General features: G+C 35.2%; 1 protein-coding gene across 2 annotated transcripts; it reads left to right on the top strand.

Moving 5' to 3' along the window:
* The first annotated feature begins 1,497 nt into the window (after positions 1–1,497).
* Positions 1,498–17,003, top strand: LOC114539640. 2 transcript variants are annotated; one of them, XM_028560256.1, is made up of 3 exons: positions 1,498–1,700; positions 15,746–15,887; positions 16,399–17,003. In XM_028560256.1, the coding sequence occupies exons 1-3, from the start codon at positions 1,542–1,544 to the stop codon at positions 16,956–16,958; spliced, it is 861 nt and encodes a 286-aa protein (XP_028416057.1). In that variant the 5' UTR covers positions 1,498–1,541; the 3' UTR covers positions 16,959–17,003. The 2 variants fall into 2 exon arrangements, with proteins under 2 accessions (XP_028416057.1, XP_028416056.1); XM_028560255.1 differs by lacking the exon at positions 1,498–1,700 and adding an exon at positions 14,689–15,090.
* Positions 17,004–18,322: the final 1,319 nt, after the last annotated feature.

The following is an 18,322-nucleotide window of genomic DNA, read 5'->3' as shown; positions in this document are numbered from 1 at the left end:
AATTAATATGTTATGGCAAAGCGTTGTTGTATATTATCAACCGTACTAATTTAATAGGGGATGAGACGTTGAAAACATTGTTTTTGCGTTTAGGGACAATTCTATATACAGTAGAGCCTAATACGAGGTAGAGCTCATTGGGTCCTGAAATGCAGACGTTCTACAAAGGACGCCATAAACGACTTTTGTGAATTATTAGGGAGAATTATCAGTTTTTTGATACACGCTGTATAATCCACATTGGGATTGAGTATTCTTTAAATAAAGAAAAATATACCGCAGGGGTAAATAAGCAAAGTCAGCCTTATATTCATTTATATTTTCTCCTCGGAATTATAGTAAGATTCTGAACTCTGCAGTTTTGCAGCAGAAATATTCAAATTCAAATGTACAAATAAAAATTCATACAGTTCATCAGAGATAATAGGATATATTAAAACAAATATATAGGGCGGCAGGCAAGGCAGTTCATTCGCCTATTAACATTGACATACCGACAAAATGAAATGAAATGAAATCGATATTTAATAATAATATTGTCATGCATTAAATCAGTTATTGTCAGCCTCTGTGGGCTTCAGCTTTCATGACTATCACTTTCATTATTAGTGGCTTAGTCCGCGTAACAATTTCGTTTCTCTAGAAATTGATTTTTCACTGTTAAGGATCACCGCGAAACATCAACATGGTGGAATTTTCTCGTCTGCATGTCCATTATTTTATTTCATTCAGCGCATTTTACTTTATCAGTTTCATTTTATTAACTTTTTTTAAGCTTCTCACATCCTGCCGACTTAAAATTTAATCGTCAATCATTTTTATTACAGTCGGTTTCAACAAACTTTACACGCTCAAATTCCGAACCATATTTGGAAATTGCAATTTTCCCGCCAACTTGTTGATTTCCAAATATGGTTTGAAACCCGAGCGTGTGAAGTTTATTGAAACCGACTGTAATATGAGCTGTAATTATAATGAATTAATGCCAAATTATTATGTTAAATATATGTTTTTAAATACATGTACAGCAGGCCTTATAATTGCACTTTTTTCACTGCTTTTCTTACAATTGAACTAGAAAAGGACGATTTCAATGAATATTAGGCTTTTTGTGGCGGCTTTTTCCCAATTGTCGCTTTTAACTTCAAATATTATTGCCAGCACTTGTTCTCCGACGATTTACAACATCATTAGACGAGGTGAGTACTAGTTTGAACGCATGTCTTTCAAAGGTATATATATATATATATATATATATATATATATATATATATATATATATATATATATATATTGAACATGATTTGCTCCAAAATCACAAAAAACACACACGGAGAACATTTTTGCCTATATATATATATATATATATATTATAATTATATATATATCATGGTCAATAATAATGTTTCAATACTATTCCAATATTAGACATTCCTATTCAGAAAATTATTTTACTGTCAATTTTGTCAAAATATTTAGATGGTTCATCATTACCCAGTGATGAAATAATATCGAGACACAACGTGACATCTTTGGTGGTCATGTTGGGATGTCACACTCACTGCAAAGACGAAAAAAAATGTGTTGGTTTCAACTACAGAACAACAAAAAATGTCGAAAATTGTCAACTAACAAACGTCACCAACAACAGAGAAAATTTAGAGAGAGGAGATTGGATATTGATGCGAAATGCTGAAGCGGTATTATAATGTATAATACGTTGTTAATAATACGCAGTCATTATACGGCCGGCGACCCGTCTGTCTTATGTCGATTTTCCATTAGCGATATTTTTCGTGCAAAGTGACATTATTCCGTTGTATTTGAGCAATTTATTCCAGATGGTTGCAGTTGGGACCTCTGAAAAAAAAGTTAAATGTTGATTTGCGCGAAAAATATCGCTGGTGGAAAACCGGCTTTAAGGCGGTTCTCATTACGTCCACTTCGCGCGCATAATTTTTCAGGCCGTTACGGTTGCATGAGGCGATTTCAAAGGCCGCTTCGCCCGAAGCGATTGTCATGGAAAACAGCCTTAAGGTCGACACAAAGTTTTTACTTTTCAAAAGCAAAAAAAATTTAACCTATCTTACTATCCTTGTTGTTTATATAACGATAATAAGTTTTGACTCCTCTGGCGTCGTTAGATTCCAAATTTTCCATAATACTCTCAGTGGCGTAGCCAGCCCGACGAATTTGTCCCGCTATGTAAATTTCGAGTTATTATAATTATTCATGCCTTTAGAAATCTATTGTTTTCACCGTCAGTGAACACTAAAATATTAGCATAGCGGGACAAATCGACAGGCTGGCTTCGCTACTGAATATTCTCCATAGATTACTTAAGAATAATGGTTTTTAACTGCTTTGGCTTCCAAATTAATTCATATGCTTGTGAAAACTGAAGATGCGCGTCGGGCTGCTATCACGTCCGGTCTGTGTTGAACTTTAACCTAGATTTCTGTTTTATCTTCTTGTCGGTGTTTTCTCATTTGATCTGTATTTTATTTATTACCTTTATTCATGGAGCGTAATATTCCGAGGGGAAGCTATGTAGGCTTGAAGGCTTCATGCATTTCATGTAAGAAAAGTAGAACAAAATCTATAAAGAGATATATATGTTATTCACCGCGCGGCTGCGACGTCCGGATGCAAAAACTGTGCACGAGGTCTCTCGTGAATAACGTGTATTTTTTAACCTTGATTTCACTGACTTTATCAAACAAAAAAAAATACAACAATTTTAATGAATAAACTAAAAAAATTACAAATTCCGCAAGTATTGTTACCATAGCAACTAAATCACGGCAAATCGATTAAAAAAACAACGTATTGACACGCAAAAAGGCGTGAAAAATCCAAAACCAAAAAGTTTTTCGGTTTTTAATTTTTAACATTCTTTTAGCCTTTCCTAAAGAGGTTTTCACACATTTTAGGCCGTACGTTGCTTTCGTCGTTTTGTTCACATTTCTCACAGTGGGCCGGCTGTATTTCACAGCGGACCTGATAAAAACCGGCCCGCTGTGAAACGCTCCTCAGCCAATCAGATTGCTTCATTTACAAAGATAAAAAACAAAACAATATAGTGTTCAGTAGCGTATAGCGAGCCTGACAATTTCGTCCGGATATGTTAATGATTTTAATGTCAAAATCATTTGAAGGTTGGTAGATACAACAATCCTGGACAATCTTGTTTGGACATTCTTCAACGGACAGAACGAGCATCTTTAGGGAATGGAGAATACTGGGTTTTATTGAACAATAAATTATTAAAAGTGCACTGTGATATGAAAGTTGATGGAGGTATTTATTCCTCTTATATTTATTATTAACCAAAAAAACAACGAACTTGCTTTGCAAAGCACCTAAAAAGGCGTGGTGAATGGCTTAGTAATGGCAGTTGTACCCCTATGCACCCTTACCAGAGATGGAGAGATTGGGAGCAAAATGATGGCTATCACTATACGTGATTGGCAAATTATCCGCAAATTATCCGCAAATTGGTGTGTAGCCTAGAGTACGACAATGCGTTACTTCTCAGAATCACATCACCATACTCAAATACATTCTTTTGAAATAAGTCGGGAATAAGTTTTTCATCAAGTGGGAATCCACCCTTAGGATTTTACGAGTTATTCCGAAGAATTTGTATGTTAATATATAATTATGTCCACTCTTCTGCTACACACCTACCCACTATCATTTTTACCATTATTATTAAAATTCTACTTATAACATATAATTTATACTCTACAATACTCGCAACAAAAGTATACGGAATATAAAATTATTGACGCGGTAAATGGATTTTTTAATTTTGTAGGTGGCTGGACACTGGTTAATAACCTTGTTCAGAATGGATCAAAAGGAATGGATTGGTTCATGGTAAATGATTATCGAAGAATCAGTGAATACAAAAACCAAAATCTCGCTCTTTCAACATATGCACTTCGCGACCTGAGATCGAAAATGTCGTTCAATCAAATCAGATTTTTCTGTCGTAAAAAGATCCCGGGACGAGTCTTTGATATCGCTACTAAAACCAACAGTCTTGGTCAGCAAGTTATTAAATATTTTACTGCTCAGACAAACACCCCTCCTAAGAGCTGTGGATCTTATTATCGTTTACCTGATGACAATTCAATTCTGGCCAGTCAGTGTTCTCGGTGGGGTCGTGAATCAAATAGCACATATTTTGTTGGTAAATGGAGTATTGATGGCTCGCAAGTTAAAACCCGTTTGTTTAATCACCCGGCCTTCGTTTCAGGTCGAGCTCAATGGTTTACTGGTGGATCGAAGCAGCGTTGGGAATGCGACGATTTCTATTCAATCTCGGGATACACAATATCACCAAACGATTTTTGGAAGATTTTCGTTCGATAACTGTAGGATTTTAGTAGGGTAAAACCCCGTATGTTTACTTTCCAATGTGATTTAAGGTATGGTAATGACTATATGGTAATAACTATATAAAACTGGTTATATAAAACAACTTTATCTATTCTCGGCCTTTGTATTGGTAGATTGTCCACGGGTAAATGCGATTAAGTTCCACTAGATTGAAAGCAGGGTGACGTTTTATATTGTTATCAGACTAACAGCTCTTATGCCGGTTATTCTATAAACCTCTATAAAGTGTTAAATAGTTACTTATTATAACTATTGTCTTAACCACCACAATTCTATTATTGGAGGGAAAGAAAATATATTGCATTACATCATCGACAACCCGCAATTTGATTATTTAACTTATTTTGCCATGCAAAATTTCAAGTCAGAATGCTATACTTATATTCATTTAGGAGAAGTTGTTTGTAAAATTTGTTGACAAGCCTCTGAAATGTCCTTGCAGGCAGCATTGTAAAATAAAGAAAATTGACCATGTTCGGTTGAAATCTTGGTTGAGGTTTTAGGCCGTATTCTCTGGCACGAAAAGTCGCTTAGAAAACGATTTTCGTTGCCCCCCTTCGGGCACTACTTGAAAACACGATAGAAAATTAGGATAAATTATAGAAAGTCTAAATTCACTTGTTTTCACCTTCACAAACCTGCAGTTTTCGAGCATTTCATCTTCGAAAAATCAGTAAATTTGCATGTTTTGCAATACACCGACGCCATTTTGATTCAGGAAATGTATTGGATACTTGGTGTAATATACGACATATATTGCAGATTCAGCAGTTTTATACCGGGATTTAAATGAAGTTTCCAGCATTTTTGCTGCGCAAGCAGGTTTCAACAAGGAAGCTTTGAGTGGAGTTTTACGAGGTTTTTCACAAATTTTCATAGTTTTTCTAAACTAAATTAGTCAGAGAAGACTTAGACAATTTTGCTTACACGCATCAAAATCATCCACGGGCGTTTTGTTTCAGTCAAGTTATATGAAATAATTACTACACAATTCCTTTCCTGCTTAACCTTTGTTTTATATTAACTACTTTTATAATACACACGTTTTCTCAACAAAACTATTTACAACATCTCAGTTTTTTTACAAAGTTAATTACCAACGCCTTTATCTTATTATCATCAATCCACTAAAAAAACGAATTTTTTGAGCGAAGACCCAGACATCTTTACGAAGTTGAAAGAGAACAAATTTCAAACATTTTCCTTATGAAAACGTGAGAGGACTTGTGAAAACTGCCAAGTTGGCCCAGTCTAAACTTGCTGAAGTATTGGAACCTGAATCTGGAAATCCAGAAGTCAATGTTATTCAGTCGATGAAAGGAAAATGCAAAACATTTGGCGATGATGCAGAGAGACAACGAAGAGCTGAAAAGTGAAAAAGGAGTCCAGAAAGTTCACATCTTCGGAAAAGATCAGAGTGTTCCAAAATAGTGGAAAAAGTGTTTAAGATCCGGTGAAAACAAGGAATCCCTCATATATTTTTTATGTGAACACTGGAGGTGATGGGACTCCTCCCGGTGGTTTTCCATTTCAACTATGTACGTAACTGCTAAAGAAAGATGCTATGTTTTATATCCCGGTGATTCCCCGAACGATAGTGTTACAAGTAATGAGGTGTCTTCGCTTCATAGCAACCACGAAAAAGCAGACACTCGTTTAATTCTACATGCTAACCACGCAGCAGCAACGTACGATAAAGTTGTTATCAAAATCCCTGATACAGATGTTCTTATACCTGCGATTACCATGCAACAACAGATGCAAAAAGAGATTTTCTTTTGACTGGCACGGGAGATGGACGTCGTTGCGTATTTGTAGCAATTATCTCGAAATTCTTGGGCGTAGATGTTGCTCCTTGTTTACCAGGCTTTCATGCTTTTACCGGTAATGGCATTAGCAATCAAGCAGCATCATAGTATCAGTGTTTAAGTGCAGAAATTGATCTTTCATCACCGGTTGGCAATGGCTGGACGTTTGACGATAAAGAGCTAGAGATAACTTGGATGACACGCCCACCCGCTCCGCGATCTTAAATTGAGTGTGCTGAGTGAAAGTGCAAGACTGGATGCTCGACCATGCGTTATTCCTGCAAAAAGGCTGACTTAAAATGCACCGACCTATGTTTGTGTGGTGATTGCCAGAATGCAGTGGTTGAAGATGGTAATGAGAATAATAGCAGTTATGGCCTGGCTCAATCTGATGACGATGATGAACTTGAAGGATCAGGATCTATTCTGGATTTCGGAGATGACGTCGATGATGAGTTGTGGTATTAGCTGTCCGATTAAAAGGGTTGAGTTCAACGTTTCATTTGTGTTTTGAAATCATAAGGCTCTTGTAATTCTCCCACAATTTTATTTGGTTGAAATTGATTTAAGATACGCAGTATGTTGTTTCTGTATTATATAGTTTTAACTATAGCAAGTTAGTTTATTATAAAGGAGAGTAGCATCAGTGTATGGGGTAGTAAGGTTGTAGGATAATGCGTTCTTTTCTTATTTGCAAAATTCCAGACTTTGTTGTCTGCCAATTTGTTATGTGTTTTCTTTTCGGGTCAAAGAAAGAAAGATCAGCAATGGAAGAATTACCACAATTCAATTCTAAGAAGAAAGAGAAGCGTTGGCTTTTAACCTGTAAAAGCGTTGCTGCAGCATGGGAGGGAGAACACGCTCCAGATTTTCCCAGATTAAAAGAATTGTGTAGTAATTATTTTATATAAATTGACTAGAAAGAAAACGCTCGTGGATTATTTTGATGCGTGTAAATAAAGTTGTTCTTATTTATTTGTAAATTCCAAGAGCAGAATGCTATAAAAAAATCACAAAATGTCGGATGTTTTTCCGATTAATTTTGTCTGTTCTCTGACTAATTTAGTTTAGAAAAACTATGAAAATTTGTGAAAAACCTCGTAAAACTTGACTCAAAGCTTCCTTGTTGAAACCTGCTTGCCCCGCAAAAATGCTGGAAACTTCATTTAAATCCTGGTATAAAACTGCTGAATCTGCAATATATGTCGTATATTACACCAAGTATCCAATACATTTCCTGAATCAAAATGGCGTCGGTGTATTGCAAAACATGCAAATTTACTGATTTTTCGAAGATGAAATGCTCGAAAACTGCAGGTTTGTGAAGGTGAAAACAAGTGAATTTAGACTTTCTATAATTTATCCTAATTTTCTATCGTGTTTTCAAGTAGTGCCCGAAGGGGGGCAACGAAACTGAACGATAATCGGCCACAGAATACGGCCTATTTGTCAATTGCAAAAATTAATATGTTTCGAAAGTTCAGTGTAATTTGAGTATGTTTTGTGTCTAAAAGATTTAATATGATTCCTGCGTCGCTCTAAATGTTGTGTTGTTTGCATTGCTTGTGGAGACAGTTGGCTTGTATACTATGTTCTTCGTCTTGGGGGGGGGGGGCATTGTGTTTGGTGGGAACTACAGACTTCACTTTGTCCACGCAACTGAAGCTTACCCCAACTGTGTTTGTATTAAAGATCTTATGAAGATCACAACGTGGCTTCAGACCAGCGCGTAGGATTATTTATATGATTCAGTTTTCATCTCGACATAGAAAAATATTAATGTATGATATCTTCAAATGTGTAATAAGTATAAAGTTTCACATGTTTAGGATAAATAATTTATTACATATTACAAAAAACGGATTCGCATAATACTTTGGAACTTACTCAGTAAATGAATAAAGTCGTTTTTTAATGTAAATTCTAATCAATTTCGCTGTCAGGCTACTCACATATACTAATAATTTGAAATATATATCAGAATTAACATGTTTGAAAAATGAATTTTTGACAAATCAATTTCGATCGAGAGTGATTGATTTATTTCTAACTTCATGCGCCGTGTTTTCGTTCATTAATGAGACATACGCATATTTTAAAAATCCATTTCAGGTATGCCTTGCAACAACAATAGCCCGCCGCCTATATGCGGAAGCGATATAATATAAATTCTAATCATCATTACTAAAAACGGATTTTCATAAAATTTTGGAACATACTTGGTAAATGAAAGAAGCCGTTTTTAATGTAAATTCTAATCATTTTCGCTGTCAGACCACTCATATTTAATAATAATTTGAAATGATAACATGTTCGAAAAAATTTTTAATAAGTCAATTCCGAGAGTGATTGAGCGGAATAGAAAATAGCTATAACAAACCATCGTGGTGTGCAGTACGTCAAGAGAGAGCTCAACACAATACACATCAATGTTGTGGAGCAATGTTTTAATTTAAAAGGATAAAAATACAAATAAAAAATTTGGTTAAATCGCTTCGAGCGTGAAACTCGAGTAACCGAACATTTTAGTTTAATTTGTTTAAACTAATTATTTGTTAAGTTTAACATCTTTTAACGAACTTTTTAGTTTAATTTGAACATATTAAATTTTAGTTTCTTTTTAAACTTGTCGGTCTCCTGCCGCGTACGTTTCCTTGGTTGTCCTTATTTTGGAGACTAAAGAGGAAGTTTTGTCTGGAGTGATAAATTATCTCATGCATGTGTAAGAAATTAAAGTTAATTGATTCTGCTTATGATTCTTAAATACAGCTAACTTCATTGCACGTATACATTTTGTATTCACCTGCTTTACTCGCGTCATCACGGACGGCGGAACTATTTCTTGGCAAAATATTGATTTGACTGACGATGGCTTTTGTCGTAACTTGTATCTTACTGTTGCTTGAAACTTTAAATGTTAATGCAAGCAGTTGTTCCCCAAAGAATTACGACATCATTAGAAAAGGTGAGTTATTTCTCCTTGTTATTTTAATTTTTTTAGTTCAACAGAAAATATTTCAAAAATATTTCACATTCTATAATATATCAGAAGGTACATCATTACCCAGCGATGAGATAATATCAAGACACAACGTAACATCTTCGGTGGTCATGTTGGGATGTCACACTCACTGCAAAGACGAAGAAAAATGTGTTGGTTTCAACTACAGAACAACAAAACATGTTGAAAATTGTCAACTGACAAACGTCACTAACAACAGAGGCAACTCAAAAAAAGGAGATTGGGTATTGATGCGTCTTGATGGAGTGGTAGGCGGAATATTTTGGGTAGAATTTAGAAATATTTGAGAGCTAATGCATAGCCCGCGAGTGGCCAAATCTTTGGTCAAATGTTCAACGGTAGCAACTTCAAAATAGTGGTAAATCGTAAATACTAAGGCATGTAAAAAATTATTCAGACAACCGTCAAGGTCTAAAGAAAGAAAGAAATAATGACTTGTATAATAGAGAAAATCAGGATACACTATTTTTCTTTGTTTCTTGTTTTGGTCAAACAATTTACAATTAAAAGGAGCTGTATAAGGAGCCACCTTATATTGCTCTAGCCATTTCTACAATGAAATTAAACCACTCCATAACCTAATTTGCAAGTTCTATAGTTTACCAAGTCTGAAGAGCAGACTAGCCAGTTAAACCTACCTATATATACCTACATGCAACGCGGGTGATGCCACTGTGTCACACCCTAATTCTGCTGTGGGGGCTGCTACTAGTTTGAACTGCAGTTCATCGACACTTTTTAACGATAAAAATAAAGATTTGATAACATTGTTTCATTGACGAAAGCAGAGGTTTTATAATATTCGCAAAACTTATTACGTTAATCTGCACTTGTGTGCATTTTAATCAAGTACTAAATAATTATATTGTTGCAATTTGAAATGTCGTTATTTTAAAGGTCGGTGAAAACAGCAATCCTGGAAAATCCTGTTTGGACATTCTTCAACGAAAAAAATCAGCATATTTGGGAAATGGTGAATACTGGATTAAATTGGACAATAAAAGATTAAAAGTTTACTGTGATATGAAAAGTGATGGAGGTATCATTATTGCAATAATATTTATTATGAAATGTTGTATTTTTTATTAGTCTATTGTTACAAATCGCAATATAGAGGGTCTTAATAAACAAAAAATATAAATGAACAGACCTATACGCAGGTTGAATGAAGTTTTAAGATTTAATCATAATGAGCTTGTCTATCTTCATTTTCCGGAATCGTTAAAAAATGTGCTTTTCGACCAACGGTTTTTGACATTGATTTGATTTGATTTGATACCTAAATAACTCGTCTTTTTTTCTACTTAAAAATCAAATCGTCAGATATAATATGTAATACAACACAAAAATTTTGTACCTTATAGGTGGCTGGACACTTGTTAGTAATCTGGTTCTAAATCAGTCCAAAGGAATGGATTGGTCCCTGGCAAATGATTATAAACAAATAAGTGACTACAAAAATCAAAAGCTTGCGATATCAACATTTGCTCTTCGCGACCTCGCATCAAACATGTCGTTCAATCAACTCAGATTTTTCTGCCGTAAAAAGAACCCAGGACGAGTCTTTGATATCGCTACTAATAAAACCAACAGTCTTGGTGAAGAAGTTATTAAGTATTTTACTGCTCAGACAAACACCCTTCCCAAGAGCTGTGGATCTTATTATCGTTTACCTGATGACAAATCAATTCTGGCCAGTCAGTGTTCTGAATGGGGTCGTGAATCACAATATAAAGTTGGTAAATGGCATCATGATAGTTTGGCAGTTCCACGTCGATTATTCGATCATTTGGCCTTTATTTTTAATAAAGCTCACTGGCTAACTTCGCAATCAAAAGGGCGTTGGGAATGCGACGATTGGGAGAGAGACCGTGAATACACAATATCAAAAAATGACTTTTGGAAAGTTTTTGTTCGCTGAACGCTCGTTTGCCAAACTATAATGTACACTATATATAATTGCACGTCGTTTACAAATAAATTATAGAGTCATAAGTGTAGTAATTATGTTTTATCTTAAGCAATTTGATCAAAGTTTTAGACATTATCAACTCTGCCTAATCCAGCGAGTGTGGCATGCAGGAATGGCCTGCTTACATCTGATTATATTTATAAAACAATTATAAAAATCCATCAAACTAAAAGAAAAATCCCTTCATATCTCCTTTGTCTCGCTGAACTTATTCTGTGGCATATCTTGTAATTTCCTATCCCTGCTAAGATCGGACATTTCTCAGAAGTTCATCTTTCCCGACTGATATGTCATTTAATATAATTTTATTTTGTTTGTTTGTTATTTGCATATCAAGATCCTTCACTCTACAACTTATAACTATTTCCAGAAAGTTAAAATAATTCCTGTATCTTAACGAATAAATGAAATCGCTAGATAAATTACATTATATTAACTGCATTACGCCATAAATTTGTTACTTCGCTTTGTTTTGAACAGACTGAATGTATTCATCATTTTGAGTTTCAGCAAACAATGCCATAATAATAAAGTAAAACTTAATGCATGGATGTAGACTTAATGCATTGACATAGATGTCATAATCGCTTCAGTGAATCAGGTTGACATAAAAGGCATGATAAACAGTATTTCTTCACATTTTACCACGAAGACAAACATAATTGCTGATAGAGGTATGTGACGTTGAATTACTTCTTGTTGAAGCAATGTAAAATTGTTATAACTGTTATGAAAGATTATTACGCCTTTGTAGAAGCGGTAAAAATTATTATGCTTTTGTAAAAGCGCGGTGAAAGTTTAACACGCTTTTGTTGCAGGGGTGAAAATTATTACACTTTTGTAGAAGCGGTGAGAGTTTATTACGCTCTTGAGAAAGCGGCTATTGAGTTATTTACGCTTTTGTCGAAGCGGTGGGGACTGGAAAGTTGTCACGCTTTTGTTTGAAGCCCTATTTGGAATTTATTTACGCTTCGTGAGGAAACGGTTGGAAAGCTATTAAACCTTGCACACAGTCAAAGTTATTACGCGGCCGCTTTTGTTTAAAGCTGTATATGCTCTTGTTGGAGCGGTGGAAAGTTATTACACTTTTGGAGACGCGGTTTGTGAAGGCGATTTCCGCTTTCGTTGGAGCGGTAAAAGTTTTTACGCTTTGTTTAAAGCAATGAAAGTTATAACGCTTTTGCCTGAAAAGGACCAAATATGCTTTGGTTTTTTTGCATTAAGCTCCTGGGTTGAGTTTTTCGATACACGCTGTAGAGACGATCATGCATCCGGACGAATGATACGCTTGAGTGGTCTGACATATCATTCCTCGGAGTACATAAGCACACGACACAGTATTTAGAGAAACTATGTAGACGAGTATTTGAAAGGAAAAAGAAAATCGCCGGGTTAGAAAATGCACGGGAATATTCACGGGAATTGGAAAATATTAACAGCATGTTGTAGAAAATGTGCACAAGAGAGGTTTTATGATAATTTTTTCGTATTTCGTCCCCAGCGCGTATTTTGTACTAACAGACGGTTTGCCCGTGTTTATGCACAGAAGAACTATATATAGAAAACAAATTTTACTTTAAGTAAACAACTATACTTTAAGTAAATTAGTTTGTAGGTACGCCACGTAAGTATTTGCTATTGCAGAGATTTCGGCCCGTGAACCCAGGCCTTCATCAGTGCAAATTTGCTTCGCAAATGCCCAAATTTTTCTAGGCGGATGATCCGCCTCTAGTAAGAAATCGGGCCAATAACATGACCTTATTGCCGTTGTAATCATCCTAACAATAGGGGCCTTAAGCATATAGGAAATCAACACGGTGACGACGTGGCTGGAATATTCCTTTAAATTAATGCATGTTAAAGCAAAGCGTTGTTGTATATTATCAACTGTACCAATTTAATGAGATATAAGATGTTGAAAACATTGTTTTTACGTTTAGGGACAATTCTATATATGTAGAGCCTAATACGAGGTAGAGCTCATTGGGCCCTGAAATGGAGTTCTACATAGGACGTAATAAACGTCGTTTTGCCGATGTAGACAGAACGTAGATCACGTTTAAAACTCCCAGGTATTTAATAATTCATTTCTTTTCAATGAAGCATTCATTTGTATTGATAGCTGCCGTCGTCATGTTCCCGTCCTACATACTTAAGGTTCCTAATAGCATGTGATTGCTTTATTCAATACCTCAAGCCGTTTTACGTTTCGGACATATATACACTAATTCGGACACATACACTAATTCCGACATATACTAGCCATCAACACCCGAAAACGGAGTCGTATAAAGCTAACACATGGGATTTCTCACCCAAGGAAATGAACTAAGTCCTAAGTTAAAAAAATTCGATCGCTTATTTGATCGGTTACGTAGCAACTGCATGACCTTGATGATTAAATTAATGAAAATTCTCAAAAATACATCTGCAGGGTGCATAAAAAACTGAATATTTATATATGTACGCTTCTATTCAATAAAAAAATCTAGATCGTAGATAGACTTTTGAGAATTCTTAGGGAGAATTATTAGTTTTTTGATACACCCTGTGTATAGTCCTCATTGGGATTGAGTATTCTTTAAATAAAGAAAAATATACTGCAGGGGTAAATAAGCAAAGTCAGCCTTATAATCATCTATATTTTCTCCTCGGAATTAGTAAGATTCTGAACTCTGCAGTTTTGCAGCAGAAATATTCAAATTCAAATGTACAAATAAAAATTCATATAGTTCATCAGAAATAATAGGATATATTAAAACACATATATAGGGCGGCCGGCAAGACCGTTCATTCGCCTATTAACATTGACATACCGACAAAATGAAATGAAATGAAATCGATATTTAATAATAATATTGTCATGCATTAAATCAGTTATTGTTAGCTTCTGTGGGCTTCAGCTTTCAAGACTATCACTTTCATTATCAGTGGCTTAGTCCGCGTAACAATTTCGTTTCTCTAGAAATTGATTTTTCACCGTTAAAGATCACCGCGAAACATCAACATGGTGGAATTTTCTCGCCTGCATGTCCATTATTTTATTTCATTCAGCGCATTTTACTTTATCAGTTTCAGTTTATTAACTTTTTTTAAGCTTCTCACATCTTGCCGATTTAAAATTTAATCGTCAATCATTTTTATTATAGTCGGTTTCAACAAACTTTACACGCTCAAATTTCTAACCATATTTGGAAATTGTAATTTTCCCGCCAACTTATAGATTTCCAAATATGGTTCGGAACTCGAGCGTGTGAAGTTTATTGAAACCGACTGTAATTAGAGCTGTAATTATCATGAATTAATGTCAATTTATTATGTCTAATATATGTTTTTAAATACATGTACAGCAGGCCTTGATTATTATTGCACTTGTACTTTTTTTCTCTGCTTTCCTTACGATTGAACTAGAAAAGGTCAATGAATATTAGGCTTTTTGTGGCGGCTTTTACCCAACTGTCGCTTTTAACTTCAAATATTATTGCCAGTACTTGTTCTCCGACGATTTACAACATCATTAGACGAGGTGAGTACTAGTTTGAACGCATATCTTTCAAAGGTATATATATCATGGTCAATAATAATGTTTCAATACTATTCCAATGGTAGACATTCCTATTCAGAAAATTATTTTACTGTCATTTTTGTCAAAATATTTAGATGGTTTATCATTACCCAGTGATGAAATAATATCGAGACACAACGTAACATCTTCGGTGGTCATGTTGGGATGTCACACTCACTGCGAAGACGAAGAAAAATGTGTTGGTTTCAACTACAGAACAACAAAAAATGTTGAAAATTGTCAACTGACAAACGTCACCAACAACAGAGAGAATTTAAAGAGAGGAGATTGGATATTGATGCGAAATGCTGAAGCGGTATGATAATGCATGATACGTTGTTAATAATACGCAGTCATTATACATCTGCCGCCCCGTCACGGTCCTCCATTGGGCCATCTCCATTTCCTCTACTTCGCGCGCTTTATTTTTTTCATGCCCGTCACGGTCGCATGAGGCGATTTTCAAAGGCCGCGATTGTCATGAAAAACAGCTTTAAGGTCGACACAAAGTTTTTACTTTTGAAAAGCAAATAAATTTTAACCTATCATAATATTCTTGTTTATTATTTAACGGCAATAAATTTTGACTGCTCTGGCGTCCTTATAGATTCCAAATTTTCCCGTAAAACTCTTATAGATTACTTAAGACTGATACATTTTAACTGTTTTGGCTTCCAAATTAATATATATGCTTCTGAAAATTGAAAATGCGCGTCGGGCTTGCCGCATTGAGTCCGGTCTGTATCGAACTTTATCCTAGCTTTCTGTTTTATTCCCTCGTCGGTGTTTTCTCGATTGATCTGTTATTTATTTTTATAATATTTTCATGGAGCGTAATATTCCGAGTTGAAGCTATGTAGACTTGAAAGCTTCATCTTACGTATGTAAAGTAGAACAAAACCTATAAAAAGATATATATATATATATAACTGAGCCCGAGGTCTCTCGTAAATAACGTTTTTCATTTAAAGGTTGGCAGATACAACAATCCCGGACAATCTTGTTTGGACATTCTTCAACGGACAGAACGAGCATCTTTAGGGAATGGAGAATACTGGGTTTTATTGGACAATAAACCATTAAACGTGTACTGTGATATGAAAGCTGATGGAGGTATTGATCCCAATTATATTTTTTATGAACCAAAAAAACAACGAACTTGCTTTGCAAAGCACCTAAAAAGGCGAGTTAACTGGCTTAGTAATAGCAGTTGTATCCCCCCTTACCAGAGATGGAGAGATTGGGAGCAAAATGATGGCTAGCACTCTATCTAGTTGACAAATTATCCGCAAATGGGTGTGTCGCCTATATAGCTTTAGTAGGACAGTGCGTTACTTCTCAGAATCACATCACCATATTCAAATACATTCTTTTAAAATAAGTCGGAAATAAGTTTCTCATTAAGTGGGAATCCACCCTCAGGATTTTACGAGTTATTCCGAAGAATTTGTATGTTAATATATAATTATGTCCCACTCTTCTGCTACACATATACACACTATCATTTTTACCATTATTTTTAAAATTCTACTTATAACATATAATTTATACTCTACTATACTCGCAACAAAAGTATACGGAATATAAAATTACTGACGCGGCAAATGGATTTTCCATTTTGTAGGTGGCTGGACACTGGTTAATAACCTTGTTCAGAATGGATCAAAAGAAATGGATTGGTTCCTGGCAAATGATTATCGACGAATCAGTGAATACAAAAACAAAAATCTCGCTCTTTCAACATATGCACTTCGCGACCTGAGATCGAAAATGTCGTTCAATCAAATCAGATTTTTCTGTCGTAAAAAGATCCCGGGACGAGTCTTAGATATCGCTACTAAAACCAACAGTCTTGGTCAACAAGTTATTAAATATTTTACTGCTCAGACAAACACTTTTCCCAAAAGCTGTGGATCTTATTATCGTCTACCTGATGACAATTCAATTCTGGCCAGTCAGTGTTCTCGGTGGGGTCGTGAATCAAATAACACATATTTTGTTGGTAAATGGGGTATTGATGGCTCGCAAGTTAAAGCCCGTTTGTTTAATCATCCGGCCTTCGTTTCTGGTCAAGCTCAATGGTTTACTGGTGGATCGAAGCAGCGTTGGGAATGCGACGATTTCTATTCAATCTCGGGATACACAATATCACCAGACGATTTTTGGAAGATTTTCGTTCGATAACTGTAGGATTTTAGTAGGGTAAAAACCCATATGTTTACTTTCCAATGTGATTTAAAGTTTTGCCGCTTCCAGATACCGGTTGGATTTTAACGTCAATCTTAAGCCCTCTAATGTATAAAAGTTTATTGTCACGGCTATATAAAACTGGTAACAACTTTATCTATTCTCAGCCTTTGTATTGGTAGATTGTCCACGGGTAAAAGCGATTAAGTTCCACTAGATTGAAAGCAGGGTGACGTTTTTTAATGTTATCAGGCTAACAGCAATTATGCCAGTTTTTCCATAAACCTCTAAAGTGTTAAACAGTTACTTAAAATCTTAAACTATTGTCTTAACCACCACAATTCTATTATTGAGGGAAGGAAAATATATTGCATTAAATCATCGACAACCCGCATTTGATTATTCTACCATACAAAATTTCAAGTCAGAATGTTATATGTAGGCTTTAAACATGTTTACGGAAATGTTGAACAATTAGCGTGTCTTATGATATTAATTGCAGTATATTTTAAAGTGCCTATAAACCCAAAATGGCTTTTTGGTGATTCAGATTGAGCATAAAAAGTTGCTTAGTAACTTCTACATTAGTTTTTGCGTTAAAATTTTAGTTTCGGAGATATTGGGGGGCTAAAAAAAAGGTCATATCAAACTCTTTCCCTATTGAGATGAACATTTGCTCAAACTAATGTCCAGTTTTTTTCTATTACAAAATGCGCGCCTTGTAAAACAATATGGTGTCTAGACCAAAGCGCACATTATGCAAACCTCAACGTTTTGTCTACGAATTTGCGGTTCGATGTGGAAAAAAATCATTTAAACGGGAGGCGAAAGACAATAACCTCTACGAAGTTGAGATCAAAAAGATTGATCAAGAAAATAAACGTGTTCGTACGCATTTTAAAGGATACGATTCGCGTTTTGATGAATGGCGACCCTATGGGTTATGGCAAAGTTAATATATTTCCCGTTTCTTCAGCATGAAAAGCCTCGTGTTTTGGCCGCCGCATCAATATAGACGATAGAGGCCATAATAACAATAACAATAACAATAAAACCTTTTGATTAAAATTCGCCCTTACACGCGCAGGTAGCCGATGTGAACGATATTAATGTCCCTTATTCCAGCATATTATATGTATAATATATACACAATATATCAATAAGAAAATCATTAATGTGTACTGCAGCAGCGTAGGCTATTGCCGACGCTATTTATTGCGCGCCGACGCAAAATAACACAACTGTGGTATTAAACAGTACTATATTAAAGCATACAAGGTAAAAATATAAAATTCTCTTGCCTGCTTATCTCGTAAGTAAACGTCGGGCCTCCATTCTGATTGTGTTCACATCACCAACAG

The sequence above is a fragment of the Dendronephthya gigantea genome, unplaced genomic scaffold, assembly GCF_004324835.1.
Source record: "Dendronephthya gigantea isolate DGI-Jeju-01 unplaced genomic scaffold, DenGig_1.0 000210F, whole genome shotgun sequence".
Taxonomy (NCBI): domain Eukaryota; kingdom Metazoa; phylum Cnidaria; class Anthozoa; order Malacalcyonacea; family Nephtheidae; genus Dendronephthya; species Dendronephthya gigantea.
The sequence above is the reverse complement of the archived record's forward strand: the minus strand, read 5'-3'. Positions and strand labels throughout refer to the sequence as shown.